This window comes from Gossypium raimondii, chromosome 2, assembly GCF_025698545.1.
Source record: "Gossypium raimondii isolate GPD5lz chromosome 2, ASM2569854v1, whole genome shotgun sequence".
NCBI classification, from domain to species: domain Eukaryota; kingdom Viridiplantae; phylum Streptophyta; class Magnoliopsida; order Malvales; family Malvaceae; genus Gossypium; species Gossypium raimondii.
In genome coordinates, this window is record NC_068566.1 from 30,261,349 (window position 1) to 30,287,460 (window position 26,112).

The 26,112-nt window shown below is 33.2% G+C and overlaps 2 protein-coding genes across 3 annotated transcripts; one reads left to right on the forward strand and one right to left on the reverse strand.

Moving 5' to 3' along the window:
* Window positions 1–8,017: 8,017 nt before the first annotated feature.
* LOC105789564 (uncharacterized) lies at window positions 8,018–8,547 on the reverse strand. The gene is made up of 2 exons (XM_012616936.1): window positions 8,399–8,547; window positions 8,018–8,357 (listed from the first exon to the last, which is right to left on the reverse strand). Exons 1-2 carry the CDS (start codon window positions 8,545–8,547, stop codon window positions 8,018–8,020), a joined length of 489 nt encoding a protein of 162 aa, XP_012472390.1.
* A 4,034-nt stretch (window positions 8,548–12,581) lies between these two features.
* On the forward strand, window positions 12,582–15,784 carry LOC105788172 (hypothetical protein). Of its 2 annotated transcripts, none has more exons than XM_012614927.2 (8): window positions 12,582–13,035; window positions 13,123–13,266; window positions 14,088–14,114; window positions 14,193–14,355; window positions 14,435–14,536; window positions 14,711–14,806; window positions 15,187–15,300; window positions 15,423–15,784. In XM_012614927.2, the coding sequence occupies exons 1-8, from the start codon at window positions 12,859–12,861 to the stop codon at window positions 15,476–15,478; spliced, it is 879 nt and encodes a 292-aa protein (XP_012470381.1). In that variant the 5' UTR covers window positions 12,582–12,858; the 3' UTR covers window positions 15,479–15,784. The 2 variants fall into 2 exon arrangements, with proteins under 2 accessions (XP_012470381.1, XP_012470383.1); XM_012614929.2 differs by having other exon boundaries at window positions 14,435–14,524.
* Window positions 15,785–26,112: the final 10,328 nt, after the last annotated feature.

Consider the following 26,112-nt stretch of genomic DNA (forward strand, 5'->3'; position numbering starts at 1 on the left):
TTGTTGAAGCTTAAATAAAATTTGAAATGTTTAAGCTTTAACATGGGTAAAGCTAGTTAACTTTAGCAAGAATATGATAAAAATGTGATGATAGTGAATTAAGCTTGGATTGAGTCAAAACAATTTGATAAATTATGTACTATTATGGAAAAAATTGTAAATGATAAAAATTATAAAGTTTAATAATAAATAATGATTGTTGGAGGTCCCTATACTATACTTATTAAGCGATTTAGATTCGATTGAGCAAATTGTGAAAAATAAGTGTTTGAGATATTAAGAATTTGAGGATTGAATCGAATAAAATGAATTCGTGTGTATAATGAATTGAATTGTATGATTAATGAATTTTTCATATTCGAAATTAATTTCATAGCTAAAGACAATGCAGGACCATCCCGAATCCAAAGTTGTCTATGAATAGATATTTTGGTTTGTGATCTCGTAACTTAATCTCATTAAATAATTAAATATATATGTTCAAGAATGATTAACTATTAATAAGACTGTATTTGAAAAATACGTATATACTTGATTAAGTGATTTGTGATCAATCTGGTTGAATGAATACACATATACATATATATGTTTGATGATATGATACGATTAATGTTAAGATACAATTCTTGTAAAAAAATATTCATTGAATCAAAACTATATTCAGTACAATCATTGTTCGTATATTTATAGTAGCAGACTTAACTAAGTATAAACTGACTTAACTAACACATGCTAATAGCTAATCGATAGTTAACTAACTAACTGCCTAATTGTCTTATTAGTTACTCTAACATTCTCTCGATTTTGCTTGAACGTTTAAAACTTAAAGATCGTCATTACTGGAATGAACTTGCAATTCTTGTCTATATGTAGCAAACTGTTTTGGTGGTATAGGCTTGGTAAGAACATCAGCAATTTGTCTTGTGGATGGAACAAAACTGGCCTGCAATACACCATTAAGTACTTTTTCACGCACAAAGTGATGATCAATCTCCACATATTTCATTCGAGCATGATGAGTTGGATTTGCAGCCATGGTGACTGTAGAGGTATTGTCGCACCATACTACTAGTATCTGACAAACTGATATGCCAATTTCATCTAACAGCTGCTTAACCCATAGCAACTCAGATACACAATTAGCTAAGCTGCGGCATTCGGATTCAGATGAGGACCTAGATACTACTGCTTGCTTCTTGGAGCACCATGCAATCAGGTTTGGTCCTAGGTAAACCACGTATCTTGTGGTAGAGCATCGATCTTCAACAAAGGCAGCCCAATCAGTGTTAGAGTAGCACACTAACTCAAATTGACCTTTTGAGAGGAACAAACCATGATCCATTGTCCCTATAAGGTACCTCAATACACGCTTATACTGACTGAGTTTGTTCAAGCAAAATGCTAAGTCAGGATGTGTAATACACAAATACTGAAGCATGCCAACTGTACTCCGATACAAGTGACCATCAGCAAATGATGGACTACCATCTGAAGCAACTAGTTTGGGAGTGCTCACCATGGGTGTAGGCGTGGGTACAGCTCCCGCCATACCTGTTTTGTGAAGTATCTCCGAGTTTTTTTATTAAGGAACAAACCCTGAGGTGTATGTTGCACTTCAATGTCCACGAAAAAATTGAGCCTACCCATGTCTTTAAGAGTAAACTTATCATGAAGCTGACTTATCACTTTGTCTATATCTGTAATGGAGTTGCCTGTGACTACTATGTCGTCCACATAAGCTATAAGCAGCAAGAGTTGTCCAGCGGAGGCTCGAATGAATAGTGAAAGATCAGCTTTCGATGCACGAAAACCAAGTTGATCCACTAGATACTGCTTTAGCGTCTGAAACCATGCATGAGGAGCTTGCCTCAGACCATACAATGCCTTGGTCAGTCGACAAACAAGTTTCTGGCCATTGTCACCTGCAACGTCAAACCCAAGTGGTTAAGCCATATAAATCTCTTATGTTAGATCCCCATTGAGAAAGGTGTTATTCACATCAACTTGCCTTAATGACCAGCCCTCCATGGCGGCAATAACTAGAACAATCTGTATAGTTGTTGCCTTAACTACTGGACTAAATGTGTCGTAAAAATTAAATCCAACATGTTGAGAAAAACCTTTAGCCGCCAATCATGCCTTATACCTCTCCATAGTTCTAGCAGCCCTCTTTTTCACTTTAAACAGCCACTTGCATCCAATGACCTTCCTATTAGCAAACAGAGGACAAAGAGCCCATGTTTTATTTTGAAGAAGAGCCTGTAACTCATTATGTACCACTGCTTGCCAACATTCATCTTGCATTACTTCATAGATGTCAGCAGGAGTATCATTCGATAAATAAGCTACATTGCTCAGGTAGGCCTTGTGTTTAAAAATACCAGCCTTGCTACGTGTAACAATTGCATGAGAATTAACTGGGATAGCAGGTAATGGAGAAGACATATGTGGCCTATCAGAACTAAACCTTCTAGAACTATAACTTACATAAGGGGACTGTGTGGAGTATCAACACTGAGCACATGAACCTCATTCAATGAATTAACACTAGTAACCATTAGAACATTAACTACTGGAGTACCCTGAGCTGTATGAACTGGTGTCATAACAAGAAGTTTAGAACTAGACTGCGAAGTTGAAAGTATGGAAGTTGCAGACTTGGGGCGGAGAGTTTTAAATGGAAATTCATTTTCATGAAATGTAACATGACGAAAAATATAGACCCTTCCATTAGCAGCTTGACAACGATACCCTTTATGACATGGTGAATACCCTAAAAATGTGCATGGAGTTGACCTATACTGTAGTTTTAAAGTATTGTATAGTCGAAGGTTCGGAAAGCATAAGCAGCCAAATACTCTAAGGAACTAGAACTTCTAGAACTAGAACTTACATAAGGGGACTGTGTGGTGTATCAACACTGAGTACAAGAACCTCATTCAATGAATTAATACTAGTAACCATTGGAAGATTAACTACTGGAGTACCCTGAGCTGTATGAACTGGTGTCATAACAAGAAGTTTAGAACTAGACTGCGAAGTAGAAGGTATGAAAGCTGCAGACTTGGGGCGGAGAGTGTTAAATGGAAATTCATTTTCATGAAATGTAACATGACGGGAAATATAGACCCTTCCATCAGCAGCCTGACAACGATACCCTTTATAACATGGTGAATACCCCAAAAATGTGCATGGAGTTGACCTATACTGTAGTTTTTAAGTATTGTATGGTCGAAGGTTTGGAAAGCATAAGCAGCCAAATACTCTAAGGAACTAAAACTTCTAGAATTAGAACTTACACAAGGGGACTGTGTGGAGTATCAACACTGAGCACAAAAACCTCATTCAATGAATTAACACTAGTAACTATTGGAGCATTAACTATTGGAGTACCCTGAGTTGTATGAACTGATGTCATAACAAGAAGTTTATAACTAGACTACGAAATAGAAGGTATGGAAGCTGCAGACTTAGGGTGGAGAGTTTTAAATGGAAATTCATTTTCATGAAATGTAACATGACAGGAAATATAAACCCTTCCATCAGCAGCCTGACAACGATACCCTTTATGACATGGTGAATACCCCAAAAATGTGCATGGAGTTGACCTATACTGTAGTTTTCAAGTATTGTATGTCGAAGGTTTGGAAAGCATAAGCAGCCAAATACTCTATGGAATGAATAAGTTGGTCGCTCTTGAAAAAGCTTTTCATAGGGTGAAACACCTAAAGAAGAGGAAGGTATCCTGTTTATCAAATATACTGCACTGTTGAAGGCATTATTCCAGTATGCTACAAGCATAGTTACATGAGCTAGCATGGAGAGACCAGCTTCAACAATTTGTCTATGTTTGCGTTCAACTAGTTCATTTTGTTGTGAAGTATACAGACAAGTGACACGTTGCACAATTCCTTGTTGAGACAAATACCCCTTCAGAACTTGAAATTCTCCTCTCCCATCTATTTGTATAGTTTTAAGCTTGCACTCCAGAGCTCTTTCAGCTTGTTTATGAAATAATAGAAACACAATAAGCACATCTGATTTTTTTTGCATAATAGCGAAAACCGTTAGAAGCAACTGGAGCTGGCCCCCAGACATCAGCAACCACTAGTTGCAATGGCATAGTATACTCAAACAGCGACTGATGGAACGGTTGCTTATGTTTTTTTTCTAAATGACAAGCAATACAGTAATAAATATCTTTATTTGCACCAAATGGAATATTACATTGACGTATAGCCTTTTTAAGAGTAGCATTACAATGATGTCCTAACCTAGAGTGCCAAATACTTAAAGGCACCATGGCATTAGCAGTAAAGCACTACGCTGAGCTAGAAGGCAACACTGTCAAGGAAAAACCATTTAGATGCAACTTGTATAACCTATCATGCACTGAGTCACGAAGAAGGACCTCTTTAGTATTTAGATCACGAACCTGACATTGTGTAGGATAAAACTCAAATATCACTTAATTATCCTTTGTAAACTTGGACACAGATAGTAGATTATTAGTTATTCCAGGTACAAGTAACAACGATTTCATGAATAAGGGCCGTGATCGAGTAAGCAATGATGACTGACCCATAGACATGACAAGAAGTGCAGTACCATTACCAACATACACTTTACTTAAACTATTGTAGGGCATATTTTCACCTAGTGAGGAAACCAAATTTGTCAGATGATGCGCTGCACCTGAGTCAGGATACCATGCATTGTCTGCCACTGTTGCAGGGGTTACAATGTAACCCTGAGACTGTGGAGCTACGGAAGAAGGTGCTAAAGAAGATACACTGCCGTTCTGTGAAGAATTATGAACAAATGGATTAGACCAGCTATTAACCGAAACAGGTGGACAAAACCAACCTGGTTGAGGACTCAAACTATTAGTAGGTGCAACAGGCATAGATGCCATCCAAGATGCAATTGAAGAACCAGGTCTAAACACGCTAATATTTACTGTGGAGCCATAGGAGGTTTGTAGCCTATACTCTTGTATGAGGTATCAAATCGATAGTAGCATCGATCAACAAGATGACCAGATTTTCCACATAGCTGACACTGAACACGCAATCCATATAAACGACCACGCTCTCGTCCTCGAGCATTTGATGAGGGATGATATACTGGTGTAGAAACACTCTCAACAATAGAATTTGTAGATTGATGAGACACCAAATTAGCTGAACTAAGAGTCCCAAATATGGTAACATGCTGTCATGCTTCAACATCAAGAAGTATAGTAGTTACACCCTGAACATTATAAGGCACCTAACTAGTAGTGATAATTGTAATAACCGACTAATAGTCAGGTAGCAGCCCATTAAGGATAGCAGGAACCTGTTCATGTTCACTAATAACTTCTCCACAACTAGCAAGACTATCACAATAACTCTTGATTTTCATTAAGAAGTCTTTCATAGAAAGATTACCTTTGCGCTAAGAGTGTAGAGCTCGTCTGTAAAACATCAACCGAGATGTCGTTTTACTGTCATACAAAGTAACAATAGCATTCCATATTTTAGCACTAGTATCCAGCCCAATAAGATGTGGTAGAACAATCGTACTTACAGAAGATAGAAGCCATGAGGCCAGAGCATAGTCTTGTTGTTCTAACTGAAAAAACTCAAGATTCTCTTGAGGGACTCCATTCTCATCCATAACTTGCCGAGGAGGAGGTACAGTACGAGAATCAAGAAAATGTTGGATTTTATACGTTTTAATTGCCAAAAGAACTTGTTGACGCCATAACAAGTAATTATTATCATCAAGTAGAACACTAATTTTCTTGGTAGAAAAGAACCGACTGTCAACAACACCATTAGAAAGATTTGAAGCCATTATTGGTGTAGCAGATTGCACATCAGATGGACTAGAAGGCAGAGGCATGAAGAACACAGGAGCTCAAGAAACTATCCCCAGAAAAAAACTAAACATCTGATACCATGTTAAGATGCAATTCTTGTGAAAAATATTCATTGAATCAAAACTATATTCAGTACAATCGTTGTTTGTATATTTATAGTAGCAGACTTAACTAAGTATAAACTGACTTAACTAACACGTGCTAATAGCTAACCGATAGTTAACTAACTAACTGCCTAACTGTCTTATTAGTTACTCTAATAATTAATAAGAGCCTTCTCATATAACGCTGACAAATTATTTGGAGGCTTATCGATTAAATTGTACTTTAAGAACTGGTGATTTGTTCCAGACATGAAACTTGGACAACAAATTCTTCAGAAACATCTTTTGTGATCTTTGTTGCTTTGTTGTTGTGTTGAACCTTTTCACAGAATCTTTCAAAGGCTCATCCTCACGTTGCTTAATATACATGAGATATGTAGGAGAGTGATTCAATATTTTATTTTACAAGAACTTGCTCATGAAAATGTCTGCCAATTGTTCGAAGTTCGTAATGGAATGTTGTGGTAGTTGCAAATACCACGCCTGAGCTGAGTCTTTTAATGTAATTGAAAATTCTATATTCTTAACTTCATCTGAAGCCTCAAATATATTCATATGGTTTACATAATGACCCAAATGGTCCTAAGGATCCCCTCGACCATCATACATCATCTTGGGGAACTTAAAAGTAAGGGAGAAATGATGCTAAAGAATTTCTTTCAGCTAAAGACTCATTTTTACACTTTTTAACCCTAGGGATTCAACTTTTTGAAAATCCTCCAGATGCTTCTCTAACTTTTCTATTTTCTATTGTAAGGTATTTTGACTAGAGTGGCTATAACTATCATCACAATTTTCATCATAACTATCATCCATAATAATATCATCTACTAAATTTTTGTTTCCTCAACCTAAATACTAACGATTGCATTTATAATAGACAGATTCTTCCTTTTCACGCATTGAGTTTTGGCCATGATTCATCCTACCTGCTCTTAGCTGTTTGATGAGCTTTTCACTTCTTTCATTTCTTTCGTCTACTCACTTTTGTCTATCCATTTGCTCCTAAATAAACTTCTATTATTCTTCATATCTTTTTTGTTGGGAAGACATTTGCTCCTCCATAACTCTTATCCTCTCTTGTATGTCTAAATATTGTTGATTGTTGGACTGGAGATGTTGAAATCCATGGTCTGTTGGCGATACTTCAACATGATGCCAATACTAGTTATTGTAATACCATGGGGGTATTGGTAAAACTGCTAGTATGGGTTTTGTTGGTATGAATTTCGCTGATTTTGGTTTTAAAGGTTGATTTGAGTTTGTGGATTTGTGTTTTGGTTACCATGCAATGAGTTTTGGTATTGAGTTATTCTAGTTTGGTTATTATCTGTTCCTATGTCACAAACAATGGGGTCTGTAACTTGGTCGTGGGTGGGCTCAAACTTGGTGTTAGAAGGATCATTGATGCCTAGATTTGACATGTTTGTCCACGCTCACTGCACTGATTTTTAACCAATGATGTAAACAAGAGAAAGAAGATGATGATTGAACAGGGAAGAATGATGTGAAGGTTACGGAATGGTTTCAGTTTTATAGATAGTCAGAGGGTTAGAAAGGATGAGTATCTATGTGAATTCGTACAAGTCATTTGCATGACTCTTTTATAGTAGGGAACAAGCTTGAATATGTGTCATGAGATAATTAACGTGGAAGTTTGATTTGATGCCTTTGGTAGTGACAGTGATGCTACGTCCTAGGATGAGATGTTTTAGGGTGACTAATAATCAATTACTTTGGGCTTCCACATGGCCCCCACATAGTCTTAGTGGAGTTGTTCCTTTCTAAACTTTATCGAGTCAATGTTTGTAAGCAACCCCAAGTTAACAGTGTAGTTGGTTTCATTGAGAGACACATGTTTAGCTCTATATGGATGCACATTGAGGTTAGCGAGGTATACTGTAAGGTCCACAAGACTCGCAACATAAGATATAACACGTGTTAAAGGATCAAAATAAAATTATATTATTTTTTACTATTTTAATTAAAAAGTAAAATTTTATTCTATTAACAGTAATTTTTCGGTAAATAAAGAAGCTAATTACAACTAGCCATGATTAAACTTGTAGCAGTCACTAATGCTTTCTTGTAACACACCCCTAAAAATCTGATTAAGAGGATACTCATAAATTTTAAGACCAACCGGATCATTCTTGCTTAACTTTGCCAAAGAATCTGCAATCATATTCGCTGATCGTGGAGTGTATGATACCTTAATGTGCCAATCCCTTGCTAGTTGTTCTTTGATGATTTGCACTGAGTTTGATCCAACCTCCTTGGATTGACCACAAATTGTATTCGCTGCAACTAAATTATCACTCTCCACTAACAATTGTTGTATTCCTCTCCTTAATGCTATATCCGACCCATCCCTAATAGCTAAAGTTCTGCTTCAACTACAAAACAAATACACATATTTCTACTATACCCAATAATCCATTCACCTTTATGATTTCGAAGCAAACCACCAGCTGAGGTTCTACCTGTTTGCAAGTGCTTAGCCCCATCTATATTCAGCTTACACCGCTTTTTGGGTGGTGGTTGCCAGCAAATTCGATTACTTTCCTTTTCAGTCATCTAACGCCTTCTTCTGTTAGCCATAGTAAATGATTTTGCATAAGCTAGAACATTAGCCATAGTAACTATTATTCGACATTCCTCTTCTGCATCGTTTAGAGTTGGAGAGTAAGCGATTTTGTAATAAAAGCTAGAGAAACTGCTGAATCCTTTGTGGAACATTCAACTTCCAAACCAAATCCCATTTTTGATCTCGAACAGGCCATCCGTCATGCACAACTTTACTATAGCTAGTAGCCACTGTGCATTGACCATTTTCTGTCAACCTCCACCAGAGGCGAATGCGGGGGAGGGGGAGGGCTGGCAAGGGCCCCAACCCCTCTTAAAATGGAAAATTATTGTTTTGGCTCTTTAGAAAATTTTAAAATTTTAAATTAGTAAAGGTAAAATTACACTTTGCCCCCCTAAAATTATGAAAATTTAATTTAATCCTTTAAAACTTATAAAGATATAGACTATTAAAAATTAAAATTTCATTTTGACCCCCCTAAAAAAATTTTCTGGCTTCACCCTTGACCTCCATACCACTTGATCAGCTCCCGCGTCATATCACCCTTAACCTCCATACCACTTGATCAGCTCCCGCGTCATCTTGTGGGGATGAATACTTGCAATGTGCATTAGTACCTCCCTTGTTTGATTAATCATAGTTGATTTAAAATTAAATAGACATCACACTTAAAGAATTGGAATAAAATTATCGATTGAGTATTAGCTCGATTGATATTGACATTATTCCTCTTGTATTGAAACACATTATTCTTCTATTTAAGAGCTGAGGAGGAGCTATGAGTAGTTCTAAGTAATGTGTAAAAAAAAATGATAAAAACCTATAATGAAATTAATATTAAAAAAAATTGAAATAAACTTTTAGAGGATATACTAGCTATTCATAAAAACGATAACTTTAACTACATATATAAGCAATAACTTAGATGGGAATATATATATAAGCATTAAACATGTGTCATGTAGGAATGCAGAGTTTTTATTGGATCATCTCCATATCTCTTTAATTACATGTATAAGCAAAAGCACAAAATTACAGCATCCGCCATCAAAATTTGGATATCAAAGATTCGGTTCTCCAAATGCCAACTTTACCGCTCAACTAATTTATTAAATAATTGAGCCACCTAACTATTTTGCTAAATAAAAAAAAAACAATGCAAACATTAGATGAACGGGTTCTAATCGCAAGACACTTGAGCCTGCTTGCGACGAGGCACGCCACAAGTTTCAGTTGAGATCAAACATCGCGCGTGGTGTCGTACGGCTAATGAATATTTTATTCTAATTCAATTAGCGTCATTGGATGGCTTCTCGACGAAGAAAAGCGAAAAAGTGTGGAGTTTAAATTATAATTTGAAACATTTTTAAAATATAACCACAAGTGATTAAATATTTGTTTTTCTTTTAATTGTGGAAAGGGTAAATTTTATTGATTTGAATAAATCAATTTTAATATATATTTAATTTATGTTTAGAAATTTTAATAAGAAGAATTTTATTGCATCAGTCAAAATAGTGAAAAGCATGGGTGGTTCAAAAATAAATATATTATCGAAATCAGTCATGGATGTTCCAATTATAAAATGTACTCTATTCTTATGGGTAAGGATTAAACCTCTAACCTCATAATTAAGGGATAAGATAAGCAATTATCACATTATTCTTCATGGTTAACTATAAACTTTTTATTCGTCTCATATAATTTTTTTAATTTTTAGTGTTTTATTTATTTTAAGTATTAAAAAATAAAATGATAAAAAAATCAAAGTCAAGAGAAAAAAATTAAAAGAATAAACTAAATATCCACAAATGCTAATTATTTTTTCAGCAATTTACATAAAAAAACTAAAGTATTTGGTTTGGAAAAATTCAAATTAAATTTCAAATGTATAATGATTTATTTGGTCTTTCGACTTAAAAAATATTCTTTCATTTAATTTTTTTACATTAACCTTTAAATTTGTGTTTTTTGTCAAATTATCTCTAAATGAACAGAAACGTTAACGTTTTTTAACCTTGCTGACGTTGCATCCACGTGGATGACACGTCAGTATTTAATTATTTTTAAAATTTAAAAATTTCAAAAAATTATAAAAACTATTTTAAAAAATTATCAAAAAAAACTATAAACAAAAATATTTTTAAAAAATTAATTAAATGTTGAAGGGTCATTTACGTGGTAATCTACATGTAGGTCGTGTCATCAAAGTTAGCAAACGTTAACTTTTTTAATCCATTTTGGGGAATTTGATAAAAATATAAATTCAAAAGCTAAAAAGAAAAAGAATTAAATGTAGGGTTAAAAGTGAATTTTTATAAAGTTGGAAGGCCAAAAATTTATTATGCAAATTTCAATTATAAAAGAAAAGCATCCAAAATTTAATTTCTTAAATTTGAATATAGAAAAATTTAAATAAAGGCAAACAAAATCATAAATTTCACCCAAAATTATAGCACAATCCCACAGGCAAAAAATGATATCATGCGATAAATGAGTAATTTGAAGATTAAATTAATAAAAATATCATAGATAAGAAAAACGGTGATGAATTGTCATGTTTAATTCAAATCTATTTGGACCTAACAAGTTTTACTGAAACTCAATAACACTTTAAATATAATTTCTATTTTCTTTTTTATGCATTTATTAAATTAGTTAATTTAAAATAATTATTTTGATTTGCCATGTAAAATTAGAGATGTAGCTATTCATGCAGTAATTTTTTAAAAATTGAGTTTTAATTTAATTAATATTTTATTATTATAATATTCAAAAGAATATGGATTGATTGCATTTTATTTTGATTCAAAAAATTATTTTAAAAATTAAATGTGGCTAGTTGAAATGATAAAATTGAAATAGTGAAACTTATAATGTCATTGGTTCAAATTTCATAATCTCGCCATTCTATATATATAATATTTTGAGATTTATCAAAATACAAAATGACACAAATGTTCTCAAAATAATATTTGTTATTTTATAAAATACATGAGTTTTGATAATCTTTTAATTGAGTTGGAACCTAGTTCGAGTGATACTAACTTAATCGATCGGTTAATATATATTATTTTTAATTTTAATAAATATTAAAATTCTATCTCACACGAATGCGTGTGGAGACCACGAATAATAAAATAAAATTTTGGATGAGTGGGAAATTTTAAGTTTTACTAATTCAATTGTCACGAGTTTAAATTCTATTATATGCAAATTTTTTTGATTCTTTTAGAAAAAATAAAAAAGATAAAGTACTCTCGGATAATAAAATTTATTTTAAATATGGAAAGGCATCAAAGTAAATTCTCTAACCGAGTTGGTGTTCGGTTGATTGGTGACACTAACTCGATCATGGACTTAAATAATAGTGTAAATGCATATTAAAATTAAAAAAGTATAAATATTAGAAAAAGAAAACTTTGATTAAGTATGAAATTTAAAATTTAATGGTAAAAAATTTAAATATTATTATATCCATATTTTTTATTTTTAAATAAAAATTAAACTACCTGCAAGTAATAAACGAGAGAAATTTTCGCGCGAGCAGATGAAAAAGTTGCGAAGAAAAAAAGGTTTAATTGTGTTTGTGGTCTCTATATTTTGTATATTTGAATTTTAGTATTTTAGTTTTTCTATTCTTTTAATTTAAGAATCAAAGTTGAATTAATGACACCGTAAGAAGAATTCTGTTAAATTGAATCATGTGTCTATCTTTAAAATATAAAATTTGATCACAAGGCTTATATTACACATATAAAAAAGTCGCGTAATCTAATAAACCGTTGGTTGTGTTGCTAAAGTCGAGGCTTTGAAATTTTGAATGCTTAAGTTCGAATTTCTGCATATGTTATGATTGATCTTAAATGCAACTTCAAAAAACATATTATTAAACAAAAAATAAAAGGATTAAATTCTTAATATTAGAAAGTAAAGGGATTAAAGTTCAAATGAACAAAGAGTACAGGGACTGAGTACAATTAGATCAAAACAGAATTCTATGAATAGTCAGTGTCTCTTCAAAATTTGAGATGATGAGTTTCTTTTCTTCACCGTCGGTTTAGCCTTTCGGAGGTTTATCAGAAATGGACGGTTCTCACCTTTTCATCACTTTTTCTTCGTTTTGTTCTTATCTAGAGGCGTTGACTTGAAGTCGTCGTTTGTTTTTTTTGAATCTTTGTTCCATTCCCTAAGCAAGTTTTTTGAAAGATTCAATCAATTGTTTGGAATGGAAAGTAGTGTGTAGTACAAATTTCGGGTAATCAAGTAGAGAGGCAGCTTTATTCTTGTAATCTAGTTTGATGGTGAAAAGAAAGCAGCAGCCTCCTCCAGAAATGGAGGGTACTGGTGGCGCTGAAGCGGCGGTGGAGGCTGAGACCGGAATCCAACCCAAACGAGGGTGTACCAAATCTCTGAAAACGCGAGCTCAGATGGATAAACATAACGAGAGCTGTAAACGATATCGACTGAAAATTAAAGTACAGTGATCGTCAACTTTTCCCCTTCGTTTATTTATGTCTTTAATTAATTAATTAATTTTTGCTTTGGTGTTTCTATAACTAAAGATGAGGCGTGAGGAGAAGGAACAAGAGATCCCAAAGTTGAAGGATGAACACCAGAAGACGAAAATGGAGCTAGAGGAATACAAGTCTAAAATTGGGGTTATGGGAAATGAGATCCAACAACTTAAGAGAAAGCTTGAGGCACAGGTTCTGCACTCGCATTCCTCTCTCCTTTTAGTTTCATTTCAATAATAATTAGCTTAAACTATCATAAATTTGTTTGAATCACATGAGAAACCTTGAAATCTCCTAGAATACCCATTTATAGGACTGTTTTTTAATCTTATTTTTGTGAAATCATAATTGCTTTTTTACAAACAGCAAACGAGGAACAATTGAGGGGAATCCCACTGGATGGAAAGTTGATGTACGGAAATTTGTATTATATAAATCTTTGTTTTTAAAAAAAAAAAATACTTGTTTAGAAAACTGTTTCTTGTAAACTTCTATAATTTATGTTTATTGCCATTTTACTTAGTAGTTAGTACTCAACATTTGGTTAAGTTTATGTATCTTTTATTCAAAGATTTATCACTGTTTATTTCTTTTCTATGATAAGGCCATAACTTAGTAGTAGAAAGGAAATTAGGGAATTTTAGATCCCTTGTTTAAGTGTCACTGGATGTAGTTTTCTCTATATTTATTCTAATTTATTTTGTGGATTTGTTCATACATATCTATATATTAGTTATTAGTTATCAGTCAGATAGTTCATTGTAATAATTGATCATGTTTGTATCTATAGTCAAATGCATTGATTGTAATTATTATTGTAATTTCATGGACGGTGTCTCTTCGTCCAGCTGAATTGGAAATGTATTACAGCTTTTCGGATGCTCTTTTTGTACCGAAATAGGTTTTGTCGTCTCTTTTCATGTTGGGGAGGGTTTGTTCTCACCATTTGTTTGGTTGAGGTAGTATTCTCTTATGTTAGATAAAGTTTATAATTCATTTCTCTTCAATTGCAGGGGCAAATGCTTACTTCTTTGGAAAAGGTATGCCGATGATGCTGTATATTGAATATTTGAGTTTCTGATATTCTATTGAGTGTTGAATTGAATTCTACATTGCAGGTGGTAGAATGGTTTGCGTTGCAGACCAATGTGCAAGTCGGTCAAGTTTTAGCAACTATGGGAGCTGTTTTACGAAGTGTTAATGAATTAGTGAGTTCGGGAGAGACAGGGGCGACATACTTTCAACCTTCCATGGCTGGTTTTCTTCAGCAAACATGCTTTGGTAATTATATAAGTCATGAGCCACAACTTGAATAAATTGCTTGGTGTTGTATTGATAGACTCTTTTAACATGTTTGCAGACCAGGACTACAACATTATGGCCCCTGCTGCTGCTGCTGGTTTTGCAAATCATAACTTGAGCTTTGTGTTTGATGCCCCTAATAGTCTGGGTAATAAAACAGGTTTTTGTACTTATCATCATATATTTTTGGTTTGTGTCTTTTTTCCCCCCAATTTGTCCGAAGGATTTTCATGTCTTTTCGGTTTTAAAATTTTTGGTTTTATGCTGGTTAATTTAACTCTTAATTTCAAGGTCTTTCTCACGGCTTCCTGAATTAACTTTCTTGTTAATTTAGGAGACTGGACTGATTCTGCTACTGCAAATTATAACCTGCCTGAGTATGGTGCTACGAACAATCATGATAACATTTTCAACAATGTCGTTGGTGCTGGTAATACATTGAGTTTTTTTCTTTTTATTTTTTTTGCATTCATCATATTAGTTTATCTTGTTTATTGTATTTTTTTTAATTCTCCTCTCCAATTGCCACATGTTTTTATCACAGCTAATAGTCCAGTGGTAAATAACTTGTGGGGGTTTAAGTTCTACCGGCATGATCTCCACTAGTCTAGTGGCAAATAAGTTTTTTAGGTTTAAGTTCTGTTGCCATGATGTCCATGATTCGAATATGTATATAGTGCCATTCTCTCCTGTCTCCTCCCAACTTAAAATGTAATGAAAGCTTAACAGTACCGGAAAACAATGCTTCTTTGTTAGTAAAATTTACCCCTATGTTTACTTATTTTTTTATTTTTTGGGTTAAAAATGTAGGACTTCTTCCTACTGGTTCCTCCTTGGAGGCAAATCCTGAAGCGTCCTTCATGTTTGATGCTGCAAATAATCATGAGAATGATGGTGATCTTTTACCGCATGGCCACGCTACAGGTAATAAATCAAGTTTTTGCATTTATTCAATTGGTTGATCCTGTTTATATCTTAATTCTCCCCTCTGATTGGCAAAGGATCATGTTCTGCTCATTCTTGATTAATTTTCCTTGTTAATTTAGGATTTCAACTTTGTGAAAATCCATCTTCAGAGGCAGTTTGGAAATCCTCTCCATAAAACTCCACAGCTCAAGCAGAGCATTACTTGGCCATTTATGTCGTCTTATTTTTATCATATTATCGTGATTGTGCTTCCCCCAATGTTTCGATTGTTGCTGCAAGTTTTTATGATGAACATGTGTATTGATTTATCTAAAGTTTGAATATGCATGGTACTATCAAAACATCTTTGTCTTTGTTGACCTAAACCAGCTGCTAAACTGTAAGAAACATATTATGATCATAAGTGATAGCGAAAGTAGATATTGATGTAATAATTGCGTAAACCGCAATGAAAATAGGGGAAAATAAATTGTTTACTTAATTTGGTTTCTATATGTCAACGGAGCTTTGCTCGGTAAGATGAATCTACCATATTCGAAATCAATACAACCAGCAATCCTAGCTCTAATACATTTTAGTGAAGAATTCTCTCTTGTACTTAAAAGATTAAATCTCTCACTATTAAAATTTTCCATTAAGAATTTAACTTATAAAATCAATCACAAAAGTTTTATTGTTAAAATGCATTTTAACAGTTATCATTACTTACTGAATAGATAAGTGTTTTAATAATTATTATAACTACCTATATAAGTCTATTAAATATATAAAGATTCTTTAGATTTGTCAATATATTAAAGATCAATCACAAATCCTTCTAAACAATAGCTAAAAATAACTAAATACAATATAATATTAACAACTAAAATAAAAGAAAAGGATGGTTGGAAAATAAATCTTCAAGTTTTGATTCGATCTAACTTCCTTAATCCAATGAATTTTATATAAACCATCCGATCCTCAGGATGTGTTTTTCAAGTGAATTGATCTTCATTAATAGGCTTGAATCGTCATAACCCTAAATTTTGATTCAATAAATTACCAATCTTCTAATTATTGACACATTATTAGTTTTGATATTGTGAGTTATTGTTTATCCATTTTAAATAGTGGTCTTCTAAGGCAGAAATTAATCATTCTAATATTATTTTGATCCCGAAACAGTCTAATGCTCGGACTATGTCTCACTTTAGGTTGATCAACCTTTGTACTGTTATTTATAAGATTATTTCTATTGCTATTGTAAGTAGGCTTCCAAGTACTTATGCGCCATTATAGAGGCTCAGAATGCTTTTGTACCTAGAAGACTTATTTCTAATAATATTGTAATGGCTTATGAGGTTATGTACTCTTTCAAGAAAAGGCGCACGGGGCGAAAGGAATCTTTTGCTCTCAAGCTGGATAGAAGGAAAGATTATGATTGTGTTGAATGAGAATCGCGGATATGTTGCTGAAAATGGGCTTCGTGGATTGATGGGTTAATTTGGTGATGCAGTTTGTTTCTTCAGTTCAATATTTTGTTGTGGGTAATGGGTCTGCTAGAGGTATAATTACCCCATTTAGCGGTCTTCAACACCCATTGAATCCCTCATTGTTTCTAATTTGCAATGAGGGCTTTTCTACTCTTTTACGAATTGCTAATTATGAGGGTGTTCTAAGAGGGGAAAAAGTTGGTAGGGCTGGTCCTACTATAACGCACCTTTTTTTTTTCAATGACAAAATCATTTTTGGTGAAGCCACGGTTGAGGGAGCCAATGTGGTTAAAGGGATCAATAGTGAATATGAGCAGTGTTTTGGGAAAATTGTTAATTTCGAGAAATCTCTTATATGCTTCAGTGCATGCGTCTAATAGATATTTGGTAACTCAAACCATAACATCCCTTGCGATGGTCGGTTTGAACGCAAGATGCTAACAGGACATTTTTGGAGCAAAATTATTACTTTATTTTAAAAAATATAGGATAAAATATTTTTATAAAATTATGTAAAAATATTTAAATTCTATTTAAAATAATTTTTATGCTTTTAAATTAAAGTTCAAAAATCATATAATTCCAATTAAAACAAAAGAATTAAGTAATTTTTAAAAGATAGGAATGTTAATTTTTTAAAAGTTACTCAGATCCTTAAAGAATTTATCAGAAATTAAGTAAAACAAAAATGAGTAATAGTACATTAAGTTGACACCCAAGTGACCAAAGCTCCCGCTTAGGCGATACTGGAGTTATTTTTTTCGCTAAGGAGCCGCTCAAGTGGCTCAAGCCACTGCTCAAGCCATTACAGTGTTACACATTTTTGAACATTAACTAATTTCTTAAGCCTTCAGCCACTACACCGTACCGAAGTTCCAAGTACTATTTGACATATGAGATAAGCATATTTATACACATTGATGCCTTAAGTACATGTCATTGACATTACAATCTTTATATTCATCACGATACTTAGTCTACATCCCACTAATATAATACAAATTACACTTTAACATTTGAAAAACAACCTTATAGGATCATCGGGTGATGCGGTGCTTCGTAACTATCATAGCAACTTCTTGGCAAGTCTGCACCTACACGTTTTAAACCACTAACAGGTGAGCTATAAAGCTTAATAAGTAACAAGAATAATCAAAGTTTATCCTAAGTCTTTAATAACCTGGAGCTCTTTAGGCAAATCATCGTTTCGAGTTTATTTAAGCCACATTGTTATTAATTTAACCATTTCATGTGAATTTGCAAGTTAAGCCTCAACTTATAGCTTGATAATTTATTGACTATTTCTATTATGCATATATTCCAGTTTTGACAATTGATTCATTTATGAATCTTACCTTTCAATTTCAATTTCATTTTTCATCCCAAGGTCTTGCACAATTATTAACTCACCTTAATAACGCATTAAGGCTTTCAATCATACCACAATATGTTATGTCATTCATCTACACCACTTTCCTAGTAACTTATATTTCCATTCAATTCTTTACAATTCATATAGCTTATTAGCTTTTTATTACGTACCATTATGAATATTCATTTTCTTATGTTCAAGGTCAATCTTATTAATCAGTTTGCAATTAATTACACCATGAGTAGACTCAAAGACAAAGGTTGGATACTTAGGGCATTAGTGTTCGAAAACCATAACAGAATCACACTAAAGTGCCAATAATAGAAGCACCAAAGTGCTAGAAACAAAAGTACAAAAGTACAAAAGTACTATTTACAAAAGTACCAAAGTACTAGTAACAAAAGTCATCAATTGGCATGCTAATCACATCCTAGCTAACTCACTAAGTTACCAAGGCTTTGTTTTATTAATTCAATTTATCAAAAGATTTCTTATCAAATTATTATTAGTTTCAGTGCAATTTTCATTTCATTTTAATTTTTAGTTTCAGTACAAATTTCTCAAGGTATTTAACACTCTACTCGGATTTAGTAAAGATCACGTGACTTTTGCCACTTTAACATAAATCAACAAAATTTACATGGTTCATGCCATTAAAATAGAAATTAGCAGTTAGTTTCATTTCTCATAATATGTGCATATTTATTTTGTTTATAAACATGATTTACAGTCCTTTATATTCTTTTATTTCAGTTTTCATAGCTCACACCACTTTTAGGCACCCAAATGCCTTCACATATACATTTCATTTCGCATTGTTAATTAGGCCTTATACAAGTTTTATTGTTCAATTTTCCTTTGTCATGTTATGGACATTTCCACATTATAGCTTCTATTGATTCTTGTCAATATTAAGGTCTTTACATTTTAACATAATTTAGCCATAATGACATTATTCAACCTTTTCATATTAATGACATGGTTCACACATGTTCACTAATACATTAACATGCCTAGAATATTTCCACTCATATCTTCTTCCATATTTTAGAGTTTTATCATACACATCATGCCATGAAATTTCACATTTTTATTAACAATACTAAACACTTAATTGCAACATTAATTCATAACTTCAAGCTTACTAACTTAGGAGAAAGAAGAGTATCCATGATACCTACCTCTATGGATGCTTTACAACACTAAATCAAGCCTTCACAAGTTTTATGCCACCATAAATCAAGTTTGAACATCTATTAACCACCATTTCTTCATTTTTCATAAACCAAAAATATTACCAATAATTAATATAAATTCATTCCAAGCTTTTTCATATCATTTCTCAACAAATAGAGGTGTAGAAAACCATTCTTACCATTGTTGAAGGTTTCTCTCTCTAGATTCATCTTCCCTCGCAAAAGCTCCATAAACCCTAAGCTAAAATTGGTGAAATTGATGATGGTAATGAGTTTAGGAGGTAGTTTCCATAGAGATTTTATCAAAATCTTAAGATGGGTAGTGGAAATTTTGAGAGAAATTGGTTAAATGCGCAAGAAAATAGAAGAAAGGAAGTGAACTTTTCATATTTTTTTGTTGTTTTCATTACAGAAGAAGAGAATGAGCTGATGTGTTTCTTTCCCATCTTTAAAACACCAACAAATGGGTTTTGGGCTCATGTTTACATATTTCAAGTCCATTTTATGCCAATTTGAAGTCCATTTCCATTAATACGAGGTTTAAAAGATCCAAAATAAATTTCGAATGCCAAATATCATATTTAAATATTACATTTAGCTTTGAAGTCTCAAGAATTGATTAGATTATCCTTTTCAGCAAAATTACCATTTGACACTTTTTACCTTTTTTAGCGATTCTTCTTAAAATTCCATACTTAGAACAATTTATGTTCATAATCGATCATAAATAATTATTATAATTCCATGAGTAATGAAAATCTCACTTTGGCTTTTTCCCCGACATAAATGGGAAAATTACAATTTAGTCCCAAAAGTGATTTTCATCACACCAAATCACATTCTCATCCATTTCATGCCAAAAAAATCCACAATAATTAATATTTTCCACATTTAGATGATTTTTCATATTAGCATCATACTTTTTAAAATTTACAGTTTGGTCATTTTTGTCATATTTTCACTTTTACTATTATTTTCACATTCTTCCATTTCCAACATCAAATTTCTTTCATAAAATAAGATATGATTCATTTCATAAATTCTCATAATTTTCTCGATATTCAAGCTCAAAATTTATGCCACTTGTCATATTAAAATTTTTGGGGTGTTACAATCTTTTGGCATTAGAAACTCTGCTAATCTGGAGAAGTACTTAAGCCTTCCTATTATGGTGGAGTGTAACAAGAAGCTAACTTTTCAGGTGTTAAAACATAGTATTCGTAGCAAGATTAATAACTGGAGTATTCGAACGTTTTTAGGGGGTAATGAGGTTTCTATTAAGCCTATTCTATAGACTATTCCCACTTATACTATGGCATGTTTTCTTTTATCGAGATCTTTTTGCAAAAATGTGGATTATATCTTCAATCTGTATTGGTGGCAAAGATCATGCATTAGTGTTCATGAGATGCATTGTGTGATTTAAAAGAGGTGAGTGGTTTGGGGTTTCAAGATTTAACGAAGTTTAACATTGCTTTATTGGCTAAACAAGGTTGGCGTATTCTCTATAATCATAATTCTCCTATTGCTCGTGTTTTAAAGGAAAAGTATTTTGCAAATAAAGATTTTTTACTAGTTGAGTTAGGAAATCAACCTTCATCTAGTGCAGAATCTGGTTAGCAATGGGCATACTGGAAAGGGGATCATATGGAAAGTAGGTTTAGGAAATTGTATTATTGTATGAAATGATAGTTGATTGCCTTGGAAAGTTACCTGCAAGGTGCAATTGGTTAGAGTTAATAATATTGAATATGTTGTTGATCTTATTCATTCTAACAGGAAATGCTAGAATGAAAACTTGGTATGTTCAATATTTCATGTAGAGGAGGAAAATATAATTCTCTATGTTCCCATTCCATACCATGGCTAAGATGATTAACTGTATGGTCTATTAAGAGTACTAGTGTCTACATGGTCTGTAGTGGGTTACAAATTGCTACTACGGGGTTACCCTATGATTAGGGAGGACGGTTATGTAACCATTAGTCCGAAGTTTTGGAACATTTACAAACAATTATGGCTTTTGCTTGCCCTAACATAAACTAAAATTACGCTATGGAAATTTCTGAATAATTTTGTCCCTACTAGATCTAATCTCTATGTTAAATGACTAGCAAAGGATATGGCTTGCTATCGATGCATGCAAGTGCCTGAGTGTGTGTTTCACGTGTGTAGATATTGTTGGGTGGCTACAAAAATTTGAAACAAATTGGGATTTAGCTAGATAATTTATTAGGACAATGATCTCATCTTAGTTTGGGTTCATAATTGTTTCCAATATTGCTCTGCAAAACCAAAACTTTTATTTATTATTACCATTTAGGCCCTGTGGTTTTCTAGGAACTTATATGTACATGAGGGTAAGAGCCAAACTACTCAAGAGATTTTTACCTTTCTTATGGGTTACATTAGGAAGAGCAGAATTCGGTTTGTTGGTTCCTGCCTTCATAGTTTTTTTTTAAAGCTAATTTCGATGCGGGCTTCCAAGAAAATGCAAACACAAGTACTAGGGTCTTTATTCATAATTTGGAGGGTCTAGATACAGGGCTTGGATTAGATGAAATCTTAATATACTTGATGCATTGGCGGCCAAGGCACTTGAGAGTGTTCGGGTGATCCAATTTGCGGTGGAGATGGGCTTCTTCCTTGTTGAGCTTGAAGGAGATTCATAGATCACATTTAATTGATTAAGGTCAAATAAGGTGGATTATTCAGAGAGTGGTGCATATATTTGGGATGCTAAACATTTACTTGCTGCATTTGAGAAACTTAAGTTCCAGCTACAAAAGAGGGGGTAGTCAAGTATGTTGGAAAAATACGACTACAGAACAAAATTGTTAACACTTATTGGAAGATAAACCAAGCGTAAATAAAAGAAAGAATCACTGTGTCGTGGAAGAACCACTGCCTTATAAGCAAATTCGGCTTGGTCAGTGTAATCGTGTAGTGGACGTTGCCCCTCAAGGTTAACACATAATTTCAGTATTCGTACAGCCGAATAAGAAAGGTGGAACACAATTGATATTGCTCTTCTCTGAGGTATCGGGAAATAAGTTAAAAAGAAAGCTTTAAAGCTGGTCGAAAAAACTTGGCCAGAAAAATCACATTATGTAACACCCTATACCTGACCTACTAGTCAGGTTTAGGTACCAAATGTCACAATTAAACCATATTACTTAACAACATATTTCCAATTTATTTAATTCTATGCCAGATTCAGTAATACGTTCTCATACAACTTTAATCCAATTAATTAACTAGCCATAAAATTTCCATAAATGAACATCATATAGAACTTCTTATTATACAATTTACTAACTAAGTAGATTAAGGTTCTTTACAAACATACCAATCCTCTAAATATACTTATACATGTAATCTGACGAATTGGATTATGCTTAGTTACATATTCAATCCCTGATGCGTAGCTTCTAAGGACATATTTATATATGCTCTATTTGCATCAAAGAAGTCCACTTGTATTCTGGGAGGTCTGGCTTGGTTCCTTCCCACATATTCTATAACAACCTTTGATCCTACATTCAAGGCAAACCACTCATAAGATCAAATGAACTTAGTGAGATTCCATACATCAATTATTAATTAATAACTCTCAGTATCACGAGTATAAAGAATTAATGCATGTAATTAAACTCCTTGAGTTTCGAATAAGATTTTGCAATTTGATTGCGACGGGAATTGCTTGTACGTTCTTTCTGAACAAATCGTTCATGAATATATTTGTTGTAGGATTCCGCTAAATTGTATGATTCCCAATGACTCTTACAAGAGACCTAAACTTCATTTCAAATTTAGAGTCTTTCTCACTTGATAAACTTATTTGATATCTCATCTCTTGAGCTAACATACGTATCATTAGTTAACTCTGGCTGACTAGTACACACTTCATCGTAGTGGCGGATTCTTATCCATTACTTTTCATTTTCTGAGAATTTCTAATAAACACACGGTATCATTTGGATCGCTTCATGTATATAACGCATCTAACTTAGATACCTATATAGAAGGAAACCTTCATGTATTTGACCTCAATGGGAAGCTTCTAAATCAATTGTTTGGTGAATTATCGTACGATTAAACACCTTTCCTGGAGAATCGTATAAGATAATCACAATGGACTTTCCTTCAACAAGACTGTCCTTGAAGATATTCCCATATTCAAGATAGCGCTTGGCGAACTTCTCCTTCATCAAATAATCCTTAATGGATTTCCCAAAATAAATAACCCTTGGTGCACTTTCTCAGAGCAAATAGTCCTTACGAATGTCCCCCTCATTCAATAATCCCTGGCAGGTTTTACAGAATAGATAGTGCTTTGTGAACTTTCCACATAAGATAGTCATTGATGGACTTTCCTTTTTCTAGCGACCTCTTTGCCAAGAAACACTTAGAAATAGTCTAGAGAGCTCTCCCATTTTCTCACAACCAATGTTAGCTTGTTCATTACGTTTTACGAACTTTTAATAGTGAATACTTACTTGCAAATATTTTGAAGGGAAACCATTTTTTCCATGTAAAAGATGCTTTCACATATTCCTATTACCTTCGCGTCTGTGCGAACCTCTTATCAGCACACTTGCCAGCGTCCCCATATGCGCTATAGCCGTTATGATAGACTTTTCATCACACGAGTCATATAATGGCTTTCACATATATGCTCTGATAGGCTTCCTTGTTTAGTGTCCTAACGGATTTCGTTTTTTTTATATAAAGGCAAACATGTCCTCCACTGGATTATGCCATGTCTAGCCATGGACTTTTGACTCCGGGGAGTCAGTAGACCATTTTTATGGTGATGCTCTATAGAGCCAATAAATCATTCCCATGATGCCACTCCGTAGAGCCAGTAGACTATTTATCCAACAAAACCTCATCAAATCCTCCTTATTAATTCAAACACCTACATGTTCACCCGCAAGGTCAGGCTATTATCATATTTCAATGACTCTGATTCACTTTCAATCCACTCATTCCTCTATTGTGCCAATTTGCCTATCTTCAACTAACCCGCCAAATATTCCCTCCGTACCCCATTTTTTATAATCATGCATATCACACGCATCATTACAACCAATACTATTTATTCATACTATATCATAGAGTACACTACCTCCCACATCATGTATACACAACCCTATCATGAATCAAAGAACATACTTACAAACATTCATGCAATTGCACAGCTTTATGCATGCTTTGATGGAAAAAAAGGGGTTTGGAAAACGTAACAGAAAATAAATTTAGGGAAAAGGCAGAGTTTAATTTTTTTTTTCAAAACAAGATTTTGGTTGTGATATCAAAAGTAATAAACACTTAATAAAAATTGTACCTTTTTGATTCGTCTAAGATGAGCGCTTAAACTGAGTAGTCTTCTCCGCTACCCTCAAGCTCACATTTGCCGAGTGTGAGCTCGCTTCGAATAAAAAAATTTTCACAAAAATTACTAGTGGGATAATTTTACCATTTCTTTAAACTTTTAGGTCAAGTTGTAAATCAGAAAAATATCTCTAGAAATTTTTTGGAATAATCTCTTCAGAGAATTTTCTCTCTACAACTTTCTCTTCAATTTAAATGTGTGAAAAATAATGACCCAAGACTCTCTTTATATAGGGAGAGTTTAGAGAGTTGAAATATGATTAAACTTAATCACTTATTATTAAATTAATATAATTTTGTCAAGATAAATATTAGATTAAATTTAATATTAAATCTTATTAAAATAATAAAATGTTTATCTATAATATAAACATTAAATTAAATTTAATATTAAGATAATCACTTTAATATTAAATTAATATAATACTATTAAGATAAACATTAAATTAAATTTAATATAAAACTATAAAAATAATATTATTTTTGGAATAGTTAATCTGAAATCAAATTCTCTGGTAGAGTTCCAATAGGAGTGTAACTCTTCCACTATTCAGCCACTGAAGACCAACCGCCGCAGGCCACCGAGATGGCGTCGCAGGCCACCAAGATGCCGCCGGCACTATCGTGTCTGGTGATGTAGGTGTGACACCCTTACAACATCCTGAGCTGATTCGGTCTGAGTCAGTGACGACCCAATTGGTTTGGTCTAACCACCGGTTGGACCATTGGCCCAGTTTCACATATCGGGCTTGGTTTGACCAGTTTTGGGTCTTGGTCTTGGTTTTGGGCTTTCGGGCCCAATTTATAATCTTAGGTCAAATTTTCAAGTTTAATTACCCATTGGGCCAATTGACTGACTTGAAAATTAATTTCTAAAAATATCATATTAATTTTAATTAATTTGATTAATTTAATTTTACTTGATCAAAAATAATTTTTTCCAAAAGTCACTTAGATTTTCCAAATTAATTTTCAAGAAAATTCTTCAATTAAAATTTCTAGTTAAACGATTCTCACGACCACCTAATTTAATTCCACATCGAATAAATCAACTCAATTAAATCTTTTCCAAGGCCGTAGAATTTTCTTTTGATTCAAATGCAATTCGATCGAGATTTTGTTGAGCTAGAGAAGGGACCAATCGAACATATACAATTAGGCTCTAGTAATTGCAATTATGTCCAGAAGCATCATTCTGATAATTCACAATTAGTTAACCATGGAGTCAGTCCCGAAGAAGTACCATGATTGAAAATTCCTTATTGTATACTCTTTACGAAAGCAATTCATCCAACTACTTTATCCAATTACCTTGTCATGTGTGTGTTACCCTCATATTGTATCATTGATTCCTTTGAGTTAAATTAGTTCA